At 40.0% G+C, this 15,120-nt stretch overlaps 1 protein-coding gene across 1 annotated transcript in view; it reads right to left on the minus strand.

The window, feature by feature from the left end:
• Positions 1-771: 771 nt before the first annotated feature.
• Positions 772-15,120, minus strand: part of LOC121922513 (hippocampus abundant transcript-like protein 1) — a 41,373-nt gene continuing 27,024 nt past the window's right edge. The window contains exons 6-12 of the mRNA XM_042452040.1: positions 12,811-13,029; positions 11,739-11,852; positions 10,510-10,581; positions 7,871-7,983; positions 7,016-7,113; positions 4,537-4,688; positions 772-2,332 (exon numbers count right to left, since the gene is read on the minus strand). Of these exons, the coding sequence (XP_042307974.1) occupies positions 2,129-2,332; positions 4,537-4,688; positions 7,016-7,113; positions 7,871-7,983; positions 10,510-10,581; positions 11,739-11,852; positions 12,811-13,029 (972 nt within the window). The 3' untranslated portion in view covers positions 772-2,128. The remainder of the gene's footprint in view (positions 2,333-4,536; positions 4,689-7,015; positions 7,114-7,870; positions 7,984-10,509; positions 10,582-11,738; positions 11,853-12,810; positions 13,030-15,120) is intronic.

Consider the following 15,120-nt stretch of genomic DNA (forward strand, 5'->3'; position numbering starts at 1 on the left):
GCGCTGTACTCATATTCTACATGTTAGTCATGTAGCATACATAAAATCCTGAGGTAACAGACCAACAAGATTAGATAGAAGCTTTGATTGCTTCATATGGTTTTGCCAACTGAGGTTCTGGAACCCAAGAAATCAGCTGACAATATTCACCATAGGATGCACATTTCTAAGTAAACTGGAAGGTAATTTAACACAGCAGAGAAGCAAAACAAGACAAAGAATACATGTGACTTCGTATTCTTCACTCCTTTGTTATTAGGTCAGGTTAATTTTGAGCTTTTCAGACACGGTGTATGTTTGTGTGTGTGTGTGTCTCAGAGAGAGGAGCTTGGAAAGATACTTACAATTCATTCTAAGTCCTGGAAACCATTTGTGTACTGAGAGTTCAATGATCACATTTGAGCTACTCTCCATTTATTCATTGAAAGAAAATGGGACTTTTTGGAAAAAGCACTTGCTGCCATTAGATCTGCTTCATCTTTAACCAGTTTAAATGATCTATAATCTTTAATTAGTTTAAATTATCTTTAATCAGTTCTATCGTGCACTGATTTGAATTTTAAAATCCAATTTAAATAATTTTTAATACTCATTTTTATGAAACCTCTATACTAAAGTCTGCAAAATCTTGGGCAAGGAAAGAAAGTTAATGAGTTATGACATATTAATCCGACACTGAGCTAATAATGATGTACCTCAAATTATTTCAATATCCCTTTTGTACTAGGAGAAATTATACATAAAATAGTAAAATCACATCTGAAACATGTATAATATAGGTTGCAAATTTATTATGCATTAGGAAGCTTATTAACTTAAAAACCAAACTGCATAGTACAAAAGGTTTGATATCTTTGCTTAAGGCGGAACAAGTTTCAAAATATATATATATATATATATTTAAATTTTGGTCAGTCATTACACAATCCTTTATAAAAGCTGTATATCTGTCAACACCCTCATTACATTTATAAATACAAGATTTACACATTATCTCATCTGGAAAAAGTAAAACTTCTTACAAATATCTACATATATTTCAGTACATATAAAACATTCATAAGAGTACTTTGTTAGACTGTTGTGTAATGATCCTTTTCCACTGCAGCAAAATACATAGAAATCTGTGCAATTTCATAAAATGCCTCTAAAAATTATAGCTTGATACGGTGTAGAAACTAAACCATCTTTTAAAGCCTCTTTTGGAGAAGCATTTCATAATCGTAATTCTAAGAGATTCTTCAGAAATTGATATGACGGCAGGAGTAAAATTAACAGGTTTGGAAGTGCTTCATATGGCAGATCAGTGACAGATGATGCAGTAAATACACACATGTCAATGTAAATTGCCTCAGCATCCAGTTAATTAGTTTCTGTGTTAGAACTGGCCACGCAGGAGATGCTAGCTAGTTCAGTGAACAACTAATGCCTTCCATCAGTAAAGAATTGTTTTTGCTCATTTTAGATTCCAAATGGAGCCCTTTTTGCACATAGTAAGTTAAGAGTCTTTGGGCATAAGAGTTGAAAAACTTGTAAATAACCTCTATTTCAGTGGCTGAAGTTCTCCTGCAACACTCATCACTAACTAGTTATGCAATATCAATTCATCAAGACAACATGATAAGTAAGATAATGGAGAGATTTCCTAATGACCTTTTTCTATCAGTAACATTTACTTGTATATAATATTTTCCCAAACCCAAGAGGGCTACAAAGGAGTACATATCCAATGGAAAGGCATAATGGAAAAACTTGACTACTTGCTATTTCTTGCAGGGGCTGTGGTCTGTTCACAGTGAATTTAGGTGCTCAGTGTTCAAATGTGTGTTAAGGTATTTTCCAAGATAATGTATTCCATAATTCCAAGTTCAGTATTGGGCTTGATTGGATTTGCACAGATACACAAAAATAACTACTTTGGACTGTTATACAAAACAAAAAACAAAAACACAGTAAGTGGCTGAAATCCGCCCAAATTGGACATCAATGCCCACTTACACAATGTGAAATGTGCAAAGCTTCTGACGAGTCAAAATCTCACTCCAGTAAAGTTATGCTCTGAATTCAGAGCTCAGTGCATGGATTTTGCTTGCTTGCAGTCAATATTAACATTAGCAAAGTCTAGCTCTCATACGCTGCTATCTTGCAGCAGTGGCTCAATGTCCTCATCACTGCCTCGATCTGGGTTGTTGCTCTGGATACTGCTGATGCTGTTGCTGTGCTTCCTGGAACTGCTGGCTTTACTGTGCTCAGGGATAAATAAGGCAACCAGAAAAGCTAGAAGGACTGCACATGCTCCGAATAGGAAAGGCGGGCCAGGTATAATTGAACTCTGGAGAGAGAAAGGAAGAGAGCAAATGAATGGATGAGCAATCTCAAAGGAATCTGTGAGGATGAAATGAAAATGAGGGTATGCAAGCCTATGTCTAAGCTACCTATGACTCTGTACAGATAGTGTTAGTACAATTACTTTTGCCACATTAACTGACTAGCCAAAAAAACCACATTCAGCAAGAAGTTAAAAAAGTTTAGATGGCCTTGGCAGCCATGTAAAAGCATGAGGTTTTCAACAATCCAGATCCTGCTTTGACTCAGTGATGGAGTGATATCTTATCTCTAATGTCTTCCTGAATGGAAGTAGCAGTTGGAAGGAGTCACCAATCTCAATTGTTCTAATTGCTTCCAAAGCTGGTCACAGAACCATCCCATCTGTATCTTGCCATGTTTGGCAGCAGGTTGCCTGGCCACCTAGAACACCCTGCTCATAGAAGCAGCTGTCAAAGCAAGACAAGAAGACGTCCCAGCCAGTTTGACAGCCTGTCACAGGAGACACCAAGACGCAACTGGGACAAGGTGTACTCCAATGGCACATGGGACTCTTAAAGGAATCTGGAAAAATTACTTTTTTGACTTGGACTGGGTGGGAACAGAAGGATTTCCCTATTCCTCATAGGTACTCTGGAAGGAGGATGGCAAGTAGTGGCAATCCACTACTCTTTGACCCAAGGTCATACTAGGCAACCTCAAGAAAGATAAAGAACTCTTGATGATGTAACTGTACATATTATATAGGGTATACATAATATAAGCTGGTAACAGAAATGAATACCAGCTGATACAAGACTAGGAAGATACTAACATCTTCAAATTATTGTATCAATAGCTTGAGTTAATAATAAATAGGAATTATAGGCTATTAATAATAACTTTTATATCACTCTTCTATTGAGAGCATCTAGAACTACCAATTCACACATGCCAATACAATACTAGGGGAAGCAGACCTACTCAAGCCACACTGACTATGAATGCCTAAAAAAATTAAACCTAGGTCAACTCTGATTAACTGAGTAGGAGACCTCAGGTACTGCAAAATGTTTTCCCTGGGAGCACTATTATGACAGGCTTTCAGCAGTGCCACAAACTGTAAATTATTAAAAACTACATGACAATAAACAAAAGCGCTGACTCAACCATAAACGTGTGGAAATTCTGACAGCCCCATTATAAAGCACCTCAAATACACCAGCAAAGAGGTGGCTACATAAAAATAAATGGACACACTGTGGTGACAAAGAGAGACAATGAATCACCCATTTATGACAAACAGACAGAAAAATAAACAGTTCGTCTCAGTATTATCCTCCCCATAAGCTTTCACTCTCTGAATTCCTAAGGAAAATTGGCACTACCTCAACTATCTTTTCTCCCCCGTGGAAATGAATGCAATTGCAGAAAAGGTAGCTTTTTGGTACTGGAAAAACATTCTCTTGCACGTAAAAGACGTTTCTGAAATAAAACTCAAAAGTTTCCAGAAGTATATTCAGAATAACATTCAGAATAAATTTTATAAAAATCAAACTTTATAAGAGAACTAAGATAATGGTCAGTAATCGTGAATTGCTGCGTGTGTAGAATCAAGGGAAACAGTTTCCCTCATAGTACCAAATTAAGTTGATTTTATGAGAAGTCATTTTAAAACAAGGATGCCTATATCCAGCTGTAGAAACCTAGCAGTGACTTGAAGGGAGTGCAATTCTACAACATCTGTAGAGTGTAGAGCCACACATTCACTACATTTTGTTTACATAACCAGAATTAACTGCACAAGTGTCAAGTTTGTTCAAGTGACTTTATCCAATCATACTATAAAAATGGGTTCTCAAATATAACAGATGGTACAGAGTTTTACTGTCAAGAGGCAGAAAAGAAAAAAAGTAAGGCATATCTGAGAAAAGTTATCAAAGGTAATGAATTAGGACAACAGCACAAGGACTCCCTCCCAACATTGAAAAACTTTCCCAGAAATTTCTGATGGTAGAGTTCCTCCATATCCCTTTAAGGATGGCATGTGGGCTAAAAACATTTCTTGCATAATCTTATGCTATCAGGTTCCAATATGAAAAAAGCAGCAACATGCAGATGTCTATAGGTTTCCTACACCCAAGCTTGAACAGCATATGTAACCGGGTTTTACTGCAAACATGTAACACCACAGAACAATTAAAAAGAAACAAGACACCAATCAGAATTTACTTCATCACTTGGATCCTGCATAGTCGTTTTATCTTGAACAGGTGCCAACTCATTAAGTTCCACATGGAATAGGAAAAATATAAAGCCATAAAGAGCAGGGCCAAGACCATTGCAAAGGCCTCTGATTCCAGTTATTATTCCCTGGACAACTCCTGTAGAAAGAAAAGCAAATTTAAATAGAAGGCAAAATAATCTCAACTGACCAGTTCAGTTTTAAAATTATAATACAGCAACTCTAACCTGCACTTTAATGATTTTCAAGCTATCATGTAACTATCATGGTATTTCAAAGTGACAAAGCACTGCAAAAAAAAACCCCTTCAAACCAGGTGTTATCTTGGTACATAAATATGCTCCCTGAAATGTAGAGATTTCCTTGTTTCAAAAATCCAGAGTGGCAATTCGATTACTCATTTCAATGGAGAAACCACACATCATGTTGAAGAACTCAGTAACCACTAGATGGCAGTAGCTTGCACTCATTAACTCCTGAAGACCTCAAAAGAATTACTGCAAGATTAATGCTTTGGGTTATTCTGTTTTAACCTGCAAATTTTCTAATTTAAATTATTTTTCAAGTGTTTTTTTCTCTTGTTGATTCTATCATTTCATTTCCATTCTATGCCATTCAGCAAAATCTGAGATCATCTTACCAAAACAGGAAGAGACTCTAAAATTCATATGGACTTGGGCTCAGTACACACACACCCCACATAGATTTTTCAGTCTGGGCATATTCCTATCATATTTTGTGTTGCACAACCACTGGTTTAAAGATTCTACACATTTCTAAATAGGTATCAAAGGGGGGAAACCCCATATATTTTTCCACAGTTATCTCAAAAGATACATCTGCTATATTATTCCCTAACAGGTATAGCACTATTGTGCAGTATTTAATAGCCTAACTATCCAGCACTATCAGGTATGACACTTGTCTTAGAAATAGCATAGCTGGAGACTGTTAGAAACAGCTATAACTAAGCAGTGGAAACAGTCAGTCACAGAAACCTTACTTTTCTTCTTTGAACCTGCTTTTTAAATATCTGAAGCTCTTCTAATCTGTGCATCTCTACATATCAGGAGTGACTATTACATTCAGACCTCTGTATTGGTGGTCTTCCCACCTGCAGATTGGAGCATCTGTAGATGGCCCAGTTCTGTTCTCCTCAATGGCAGAGCATGCACACGGCCACAAAACACAGTTGCACACATGTCACACCATAACTGAGTATAATGCGATTTGAGGTTCTGAAGTACAGTGGACCCTTGTTATACGCTGGGGTTTGGTTCCAAGAGCTCCCGTGTATAACAAAATCCGTGTATGCTCAAGTCCCATTGCATATAATGACATAGCAAAATGGTGTCCCTTATAAAAAATGGAAAATCAAGGTAAATTCATACTTTTTTGTAACATTTTCAAACCGTGTATGCTTAAATCCGTGTATAAAAAATCCATGTATAAGAAGGGCCGACTGTATTTAACATCTACAGGGATGGGGTGGAGGTCCTGAACGGAAGCCCCTTGGATACTGCACTACCAGCAACTGTCAAGTTTTCCTGGTCTTTTGTCCTCAACCAATTAGATAGGACTTATAATAGTCTATTTGCTCAAAATCAGCCATCAACCAATTGGAAATGAAATTTTACTGGCCTTTTGCATAAGACCACTACGTATTCAATTGCACAGGACTATTAACTGGTCACAGTTATGCTGGCTAACTGTTATCAGAGGACTATGTCATGTATGATTCAGTATGATTAAGGACTTTCAGTTTTCAATTTTTCATTTTTTTTCTCTCTCAGCTAGACTATCTCATACCAATTCCCTGGTCCCAGCCCACACCTTTCGATGATGCCCCCTCCAAAGGTTACTCAATAAGGAAACTGGACTTCAGCATGTCCCAGATCACAATTTTTGAAGATCCACGTTAAACAAAACTTATTTCCTATCATGTATACTGTACATGTAAGATGTATAATGCACTGCTTCCAAAAAGCTAGTGTGTTTTCTAAAGCACAGCTACACACATGCACATGTAAGCTCAAAAATCTAAATCTTTTGGATAAATTTTATGGCACATATGCATTTACTTTGTCAACAGTAACTGTGATGTTGCTTATCTTCCAAGGTCACAGAGAAATTTATGGAATGGTGCACTCTCTATCCGATTGAAAAATGGTCTACATATTGTGGTTTTGCTATGGTACATTTGCTAGCTACTTTTTAAAAAACTACTAATGTTAAGACCATGTGTGATGTATTTTTTCTTCAATCAAGCATACAATGGCTGTTATATCTGTGATTTTTAAATTAAAATAAAGTACACATGTAAGATGTATAATGTATTGCTTTCAAAGAGCTAATGTGATTGGATACTTAGTAGCCTTGTGAAAGTAGCCAGTAAAGCACACTGATTTGGAAAGAAATCAGCACTTAAAACAATATTTTATAGAAAAAGAAAGTCAATGTATTCACCTTGTTGGTCTGAGTCTGCATTTCGGGACACGAGAGCACTGATTGCTGGAAATGTAATACTTGACATGGCTGCTACAGCTCCTGCTGCCCACATCATCCTAGCAAGACACACAAAGCCAGGCCATGACATAATTTGAAAGCAAGACAAAAGATTGTTTTACAGTTGTTACATGTTGGTAGCATTATATTTAAAGCTAAGATACATATTATGTTTGCTATGAGGACTGGTACTGACCATTGGAAGTTTCCCACCCCAAGAAGCTGCAATAATTAACAATGCTTACCCCACATAGAAAGATCATCAGTTAGTGTACTTCTAAAGATATGGGACAGAGAACCTTGCTAGGTAGTGGTCCATTTTATACCGTAAAATGGCTAGATGTTATAGACAAACTGCTTAATTGTGCAGATGAAGAAGCATACATAAACTGTATCTTTCAGCCTAACTCTTAAACACTTCCCAACTGTTCAGTTGAAAATATCAAAATAGACACTTCATACAGCAAGAGGTTATAAAATATAAGATGAAAACTCTAGAAGCTGAACAGAGGTGTGCAGTATCATGTAAGAATTTCCTACAATGCCTTGGCTCCTTATGATCCCTGGACCTTGCCCAGTATTCTCCAGAATAACCAGTTATCACAACCTTCAGAGTTGCAGACAGCAGCAGAACTCTATTCCCCATATATTTGAAAGTGTGCTTCAAAGTCAGATACATTTCTCAGAAACATTCCACCTCCTTTTCAGCCCCATCAGTACCCAAGGTGGCTTACAATAACTGAAGCAGAACAGCAAGAAACGGAGAATTTAAAAGTGCCAACAAAGACATACCTGTTCTAAAACCACTGCACTTACCAGGGTTGAGAACCAAAACCATACCAGGCCAGCTGGAACATCTGAAAACCAAGGCCAAGGAGTACTGTATTTTTATTCCCTATAGACCGCATCAGGATACTGAGAAAAATAGTCTACAAGAGAAAAAAAAAGCTTTAAAATTTAGACAGTCTTAAGCATTATATATTTACAGTCAGTCAACTAGTATGTCACAACTTACCTTCATTTTTAAATGAAGTCACTATAGCCAAATTTGAGGAGAAACTTTCTAAAGAACAAGTATTTTCAAGTTAATCACAAAAAAAATTTACATCCTCTTTGTCAGTAATCATAAAACTACTCTGTAAACAAAAAGAGTATTATCAGATGGAAATGAAATTGAGATATATGAACGGTCCTTATTCCACCTAGTGAGACTACATCTTAGGAACAATTTTAAGGGTAGGCTGTGTTCTTAACTATTGTACTAGCTCTTCCTGCAATTAATAGAAGAACTATTTCTATAGTATTCATGTGAATCCTTCTTGTAACAATCCTTATTAACACTATTTCAGTTCACAACTCTCTCAACTCAGTTTTGTGCAGTTTTCCACTAGCATTTTCTTCCTGTCCTTGTTTTGTACTGGGTTGTGAGGCTTTGTTTTCTTCTCCAATACTGAACTATGTGAGAATTTAGGTACATAATTTTCCAAATGTTTCCATGTTTATATATCATCTCATTGACATTTCAATTTGTGTACGTTTTTCAAAGATGTGCATTTCCAGTTGTGCACATATGTATGCATAATTCAAAAATAAAATAAAATCTGATGCTCACAGTTGTTTCCTGATAATGCAGAACTTAAAAGATATGGACTCAGTTTTTATTAACATTCTCACACATCACAAACCACACACACTTGAATTTCTTTCCCATCTCTATTCAGATCTCATGTCATCTTTTTCCTTATATTCTCTTCAGCTGTTATATTTAGAACAACAGAACTCGAGTGGGACAAATTTTTAAGTTGTATTCAAGACAAGCAGATGCCCAATAGGGGTAGCTTCTTAGCCAACCGAAAAGCTATTGTGCTTCAACAGTATTTTGGTAAAAAAAACTGATGCTACAGAACTGACATGTCGTCTAGTTCAAATGTTAATCAATACAGGAAAACTGCTACAACATTTACACAGAGACCAGAGGGCTGCTAACCACAATTTTTGGTTCCTCTGAACCACTGGAAGGCTGCAGTGCCCTGTCACATATGCTCCTGTGGGGATTGGAAGTGACATTTGACCACTTTTACCCCCCTTTGTTCCCTCTTGAAACTGTTTGGAATGGCCTAATCTGGCACTAGTGAGTGTTTCATTTCAGTGGTGATAGGCATCGATCTACGAAATGATAAGCATTGATCTACACCTTTTTAATATATCTAAATGATAATCTCTGACCTGCAATTTGATATCAAAAGTGCATCTTGACCTGAGTAGCCAAATGGCCCTAGCATGTGATCTCCCAGTGAAACAAGGGAAGCCATGAGTTTTTGATATGTAAACGAATTTCCTTTCCCAGCTTGGATGAGATTATGCAAGGAGCTGCTAAGTGCTATCAGGAAAGATGCTATCAAATGTCTTAAGGAAGTGTCTCTCTTTGTGATTGAGGGGGAACCATTTGAATCAAAGGAATGGCATTTGTGGCCATTCAGGTCCCTACTCTGGCAGAAACATTTGGGTTAGATCAAAACATTTGGTTAGGATGTGAAATACACTTCAAACAGTTTCCTTTGATTACCCTTTGTCTAGAGACCCTGTTAAACCCTTAAAAAGGTCTCCTAAATTTAGAGAGGTGCTGCGGCCAGTCACTAGCTGCTGCGGCCAGCCACTAGCTGCTGCTACCAGCCACTCTGGGCTGCTACCAGTCACTCTCAGCTGCGGTCAGCCATCCACTGCAGCCAGTCATTCATTGCTGGTAGCCAAGAGCTAAGTCAGTTTTAAAGTCAGTCTCTCTCTGACTGGCCTGCTTAACCAGAATTGCAGACCCACACACACAAATTGGAGGACAGAACTTCTACATAAGGTGAGCATTTCCGTTAGAAAAGCCTAATATCTATTCCACATTTACCACGTTATTTCCTGAGTCTTGTATGAATGTGTGAGCGTATGTGCCTGTATGTTTGAATCCTTGTTTCCAATAAAAGAGACATGATTGTACTTAGAGCCTCTGCCTCATTTCTGGATTTCTAGTTCCTGGTATACAGATCGAAGGGGCGATCCCTGAGGTGTGGTAACAGGCCTCCTCTCGTGACCTTGAGCTAATTAAATTCCCCATTGATAATTTGGTCACTGTTCACTGTTACAGTGGACAACCTGGGTTTTCCTGCTAGAAACAAATCTGAAGTTCTGGGGAATGGGGACACCTTGGCGACCCACAAAGGGCCAGTGGGAATCTCCAAAGTGCTACATGCAGGCTATGGGCTGCACAATTCTCATCTTGGTATGGAATCTGAGTGGACTATTTAGAACATGCAAAATCTGTTCTGCAACCCATAAGAAAAGAAAGAGAGCTTTTGATGTACCAGCTTTGGAACACTCTCTCAGCATGAACTTGCAACGACCTTCATTTTTCCAAGCCTGTTGTTATGAATGTTCATTAAAATTAAGTGTTACAAGATTATGCTTACCTGAGCAACTATAGACAGAATTCCAATAACTGCTATGAATGCTGCAATGCTAGCATATTCAAATTTTATCACCTGCAGGCAAACCGAGACACAAAAACATTAGGACACAGAAATGATTAAACAAATGAGAATGACTACACTTATACAAAACTATTGAAAATTAAGCAAGACCCAAAAAGCAACTTTGGGTTATAAGAACGTCAAAAGTGATTCCAGTGGTGGCTGTTATTGTTCTAAAAGGTATTTGGATTAGAAGAGGTTGAGATCAGGTATAAAGAGTAAGTCAACTTTTGGTCAAACAAAAAGTACAACAGATTCCTTAGTGTCATGTCCTGTTAGATGGGACATATTTCATATGAGACTATAAATTAAGATTTCTAACAGGAAATAAACAGAATCACCAACATCATCTAAAGGGACTTTTTTTCTATCAACCATACAGTCACATGTAAGTTATGCCTTCTTCTAAACAGATACAGAAGTACAAGGAGTATGATTGTTGAGAGAAGAATCATTTAGTTGTCAAGAGTCTCCCAGGTGTACACAGGATTTCAGCTTTTTCTACAGTTACATCACCCAGTCCTCTATATCCTGTACAAGGATGTCATCAGTAGCTGTTATTTAAGCCTAAACTGTACCCCAATCTGAATCATAAGTTTTCAAAGAATTGCTGGTTGGGAGCAGGAAAGAAATTCATGGGTTTGTTGTTAAAGGAAAAGGGTGTCCTACTGCAAGCATACCATTAGTCATGTGAACTTTGGTCATTGTGCTGTTTAAAAATATAAATATTTGTACCAGATCTGTGCACTGAAACCCACAATTGCCCAAGTAATACTAAAACAAGCTCAGCTGTACAATGGCTATATGCTATAATACTTCAGAGAATATTATGCAACTTTTCAGGGGGAGCACAGACTACCAGGAATGCCAAAAATGGGGGAAATGAAATCAGGCATGGTTAGAATTCACTTCTGCTTTGGGAAAATGGATTATATTGTCCTTGTCAAAGGCTAGACTATGTGAGCAATTTAAAAGTGAATCACTGCAGGAATCAGGGTGGCACAAAACAGCCTTGGGGACTACATGCAGCCCCCAGACCATACTCATTCCCCCTCCACTTTAAACCTTTCATTTATTCCTTAGGTATATTCTAAATTTAAGAATTTATCTGAAACAATCTGGTAGGTCAGAATAATACTTTAAAAACACCAAACAACAAAATTACTTACTTGTCTCAAATACAGAAAAAAGCTAGAATACTGGCCAGCCTCAGGCAGGTACGAAAGAAAGACGGTAATGCAAGTCAGCAAGATTGTGGAATCCTTCCCAACTTTTCTCAATGACTGTCAAAAGATTGAAGGAAAGTCAACCAAGGGAAGAAACTAGAAAGAATTATATATGGTTCTAAGGTTTTCTGTTTGTTTTATTTTATTTGAGATACATTTTTCAGACTATATTCCACCTGTGGTTCATTTCAAACACCTAGTAATGGGCTTTCTTCCATTTATGAGCTTTCTAGGTTCACTTGGCCAGCTGCTCATGGAAACCACGAGCTTAACAAAAATGGACCTGTGGCCATCAAAGCAGTTCTTATGCTTTGTTACCTGAACAACAGAGGGGAGTTTGTTCCTCCAAGAGCTTCATCTCCCCACCCCACCCCCCAAGTTGAGTAAGAAACACTACAACAGTCCTAGTCAGTAAAACATGGACACAGTAACAATTGCTATAGTTGCTTCTCTCATATTCAGTTGTTCCCCTAAGACAGGAATTGGGACTTTTAGCATGGTCTGAACTTCCTGGAGACGGCAAATTAGGCAAATGATGCCTGCAGAAAATAAGCAGAAAGGACTTAAGGTACTATATTTTCCTGGCAACTTGCCCTTGTTCGCAAGGTGCACTGGCTTTTCCAAAGAGTAGTCCTGTATTACTGATTGTAGGACAAAACTGAAACAGAAGACTGCACTAATTATTGCAAAGTCATTTTGGATTTTACCATCATATGGAGTATACTGCTACGACCATACTAATTGTATTTCCATTTGAACCAGCAATAACAAGACGAAGATAAGCACTACACCTGTGAACTGCAAACACTGAAGACAATAAGCCCAGTATGTTGTCCATGGCAACTCAAGAGCTGTTTCTATGGGCAAGTCAAGATTCAAAGAGCTACTTCAGGCATGTCTGATGGGATTCGCATTTAGTTAATGTATATAAAACTGCTGAAAGTTTATCTACCTGAATATTGTTTTCAATAAACAAAAACTTTCCTTAGGAGAATGAATGCAAAGAATAACTCACTGCAAAAGGATCTGCTTGTTCCCATGATATAAGGGCTCCCCATGAAGGTGGTCTCATTTTTTCTGGTAGAGATTCTGGTACAGCCAGCAGAATGAAACAGATGTCCACAACAGCTACAACTGTTGCTATTAATACCACCAAATTATCACCATAGAGGGTAGAGAGGTGTGCTCCAATAGCTGGACTAGTTACCAAACTTGCTGCAAATGTGGCAGAGACCTAAATGAGAAAGACAGCTACATTTTAGTACTTTGCTAGAAGAAAAAGTGATATGACATTTATTGGGGGGGGGGGGGGGGCATTTCAAAACTTTAAAGCAGGGCAGGTCAAACTGTGGCCAACAGGCTGCATGAGGCCATTTCCCTATGCCCCACTATTGTTTATTTATTTCACTGAAAATGGCCCTCCCATCCTCTAGGGAACGGGCAGAAATTTAGCTTGTCGTCCTCCCTGACCTGCCCAAACGTCCTTTCCCAAACACAAAAAATATTTTTCTAGAACTAAATTATTTCAAGGATGCCTAAAAATCACAAAGCTGCCCTCCATCCCCCCCAGTGTGAGAGCCCCCTTTCAGAATTTGTGTCATGGGTGAGTGAGTGGAAGGTCTGATCCTCACAGGTCTAGCAGCTCCCAGATTTCAGAAAGTTGCCCACTCCTGATTTAAACAACAGTAATAATGTGCAGATTTTATGATTCAGATGCTTTTGTTTCACTATACACAGGAAATTGTTGCTTACATTACGCAGTTTCAGTTATACAGTGGACCCTTGTTATACGCTGGGGTTTGGTTCCAAGATCCCCCGTAGATAACAAAATCTGTGTATGCTCAAGTTCCATTAAATATAATGACATAGCAAAATGGTGTCCCTTATAAAAAATGGAAAACCAAGGTTTGATATTTGAAATTTATACTTTTTTTTGAATATTTTCAAACCGTGGATGCTTGAATCCATGTATAAAAAATCTGTGTATAAGAAGGGCCGACTGTACATGACCAAAAATATGTTTTCTAGGCATTTTCTAGATTCTTCTGCATAATTCTCCAGGACTGCACCCCTTTGCCGGGCGGCCTCCTCCCGGGGTTTCGGAGGTGCGCATCTGCGCACCGCCCCGGGAGTGCCGCCCACGGACTTGGGGGAACATCCCCTCTGGGACCTGGACTCTCCTGGACTCTCCTGGCCTTGGCGTTTGGCGGCCAGTGTGAGCGTGAGGCCCCTTTAAGGACCATCTGGGGGGAAGTTGGGAGGAGCCCCGCCAGGTGAGAGCGGCGGGGATAAAAGCCGGGTAACCGGACCCTCTCGACACGCCCCCTGCAGCCTCCACGCCGGGACACCGCCGCCGCCGCCGCCGCTGACTCCAGGACTGCACCACTTTGCCGGGCGGCCTCCTCCCGGGGTTTCGGAGGTGCGCATCTGCGCACCGCCCCGGGAGTGCCGCCCACGGACTTGGGGGAACATCGCAATTGTGGAGCTGCGCAGTTGCGCAGCTCCCATCAGGGCGTGGGAGGCTTGGGTTAGCCTGGGGAGCATGAGGATGCCTGCAGTGGCTGTCCTCTGCTCCATCAGTCGCCATAGAGGGTTGGGGGGAGGTTAGGGATGCGGGAGATGCCTGGGCCGGGGATGACATCTTGGAGGGCGGGGCTCCAATTGAGGTTGTGTGGGGCAGGGGGAGGTATGGCGGTGGGAGACGGGACTTGCGTTCCAGGGGAAGGCGAGATAGATGCATCATATCTATCCCGCCTTCCTGTCCCCCTCCTAACCTAAAGAACCTGAGGGTCTCTCCAGCCGTGCCACAAACCCTGTCGCTGCTCCTGTGCAATGCCAGGTCTATTAACAACAAAGCCCACATCCTCCAGGATCTCCTGGAGGACTCTAAGTGTGACCTGGCTTGCATTACCGAGACCTGGCTGGGGCCTGAAGGGGATGCTGTGTGGGCTCAGGCCCTACCTGCTGGGCTCTCGGTGAAGGACCAGCGCAGGTTAGGTGGGCGGGGGGGGTGTGGCCTTGGTACATAGGAACACCGTGTCCCTCACCAGGAACCACATCCGACAGACCTCCTATATCGAGTGTATTTACCTGACCCTAAAGGCTAGGGACAGTCTGGGGATTCTGTTGGTGTATCGGCCACCCCGTGCATTAGCGGACTCCCTTAACGAGCTGACACAGCTGGTCGCTGAGCTGATGTTGGAGACGCCCAGGCTTCTTGTCCTGGGTGACTTCAACATCTCCCTCACGGCCAGCCATGTTCCATCCGGTGCTGCTCGGGAATTCATGGAGACCATGGCGGCCATGGGCCTGTCCCAGCTGATAC

The sequence above is a fragment of the Sceloporus undulatus genome, chromosome 2 (genome assembly GCF_019175285.1).
Source record: "Sceloporus undulatus isolate JIND9_A2432 ecotype Alabama chromosome 2, SceUnd_v1.1, whole genome shotgun sequence".
NCBI classification, from domain to species: domain Eukaryota; kingdom Metazoa; phylum Chordata; class Lepidosauria; order Squamata; family Phrynosomatidae; genus Sceloporus; species Sceloporus undulatus.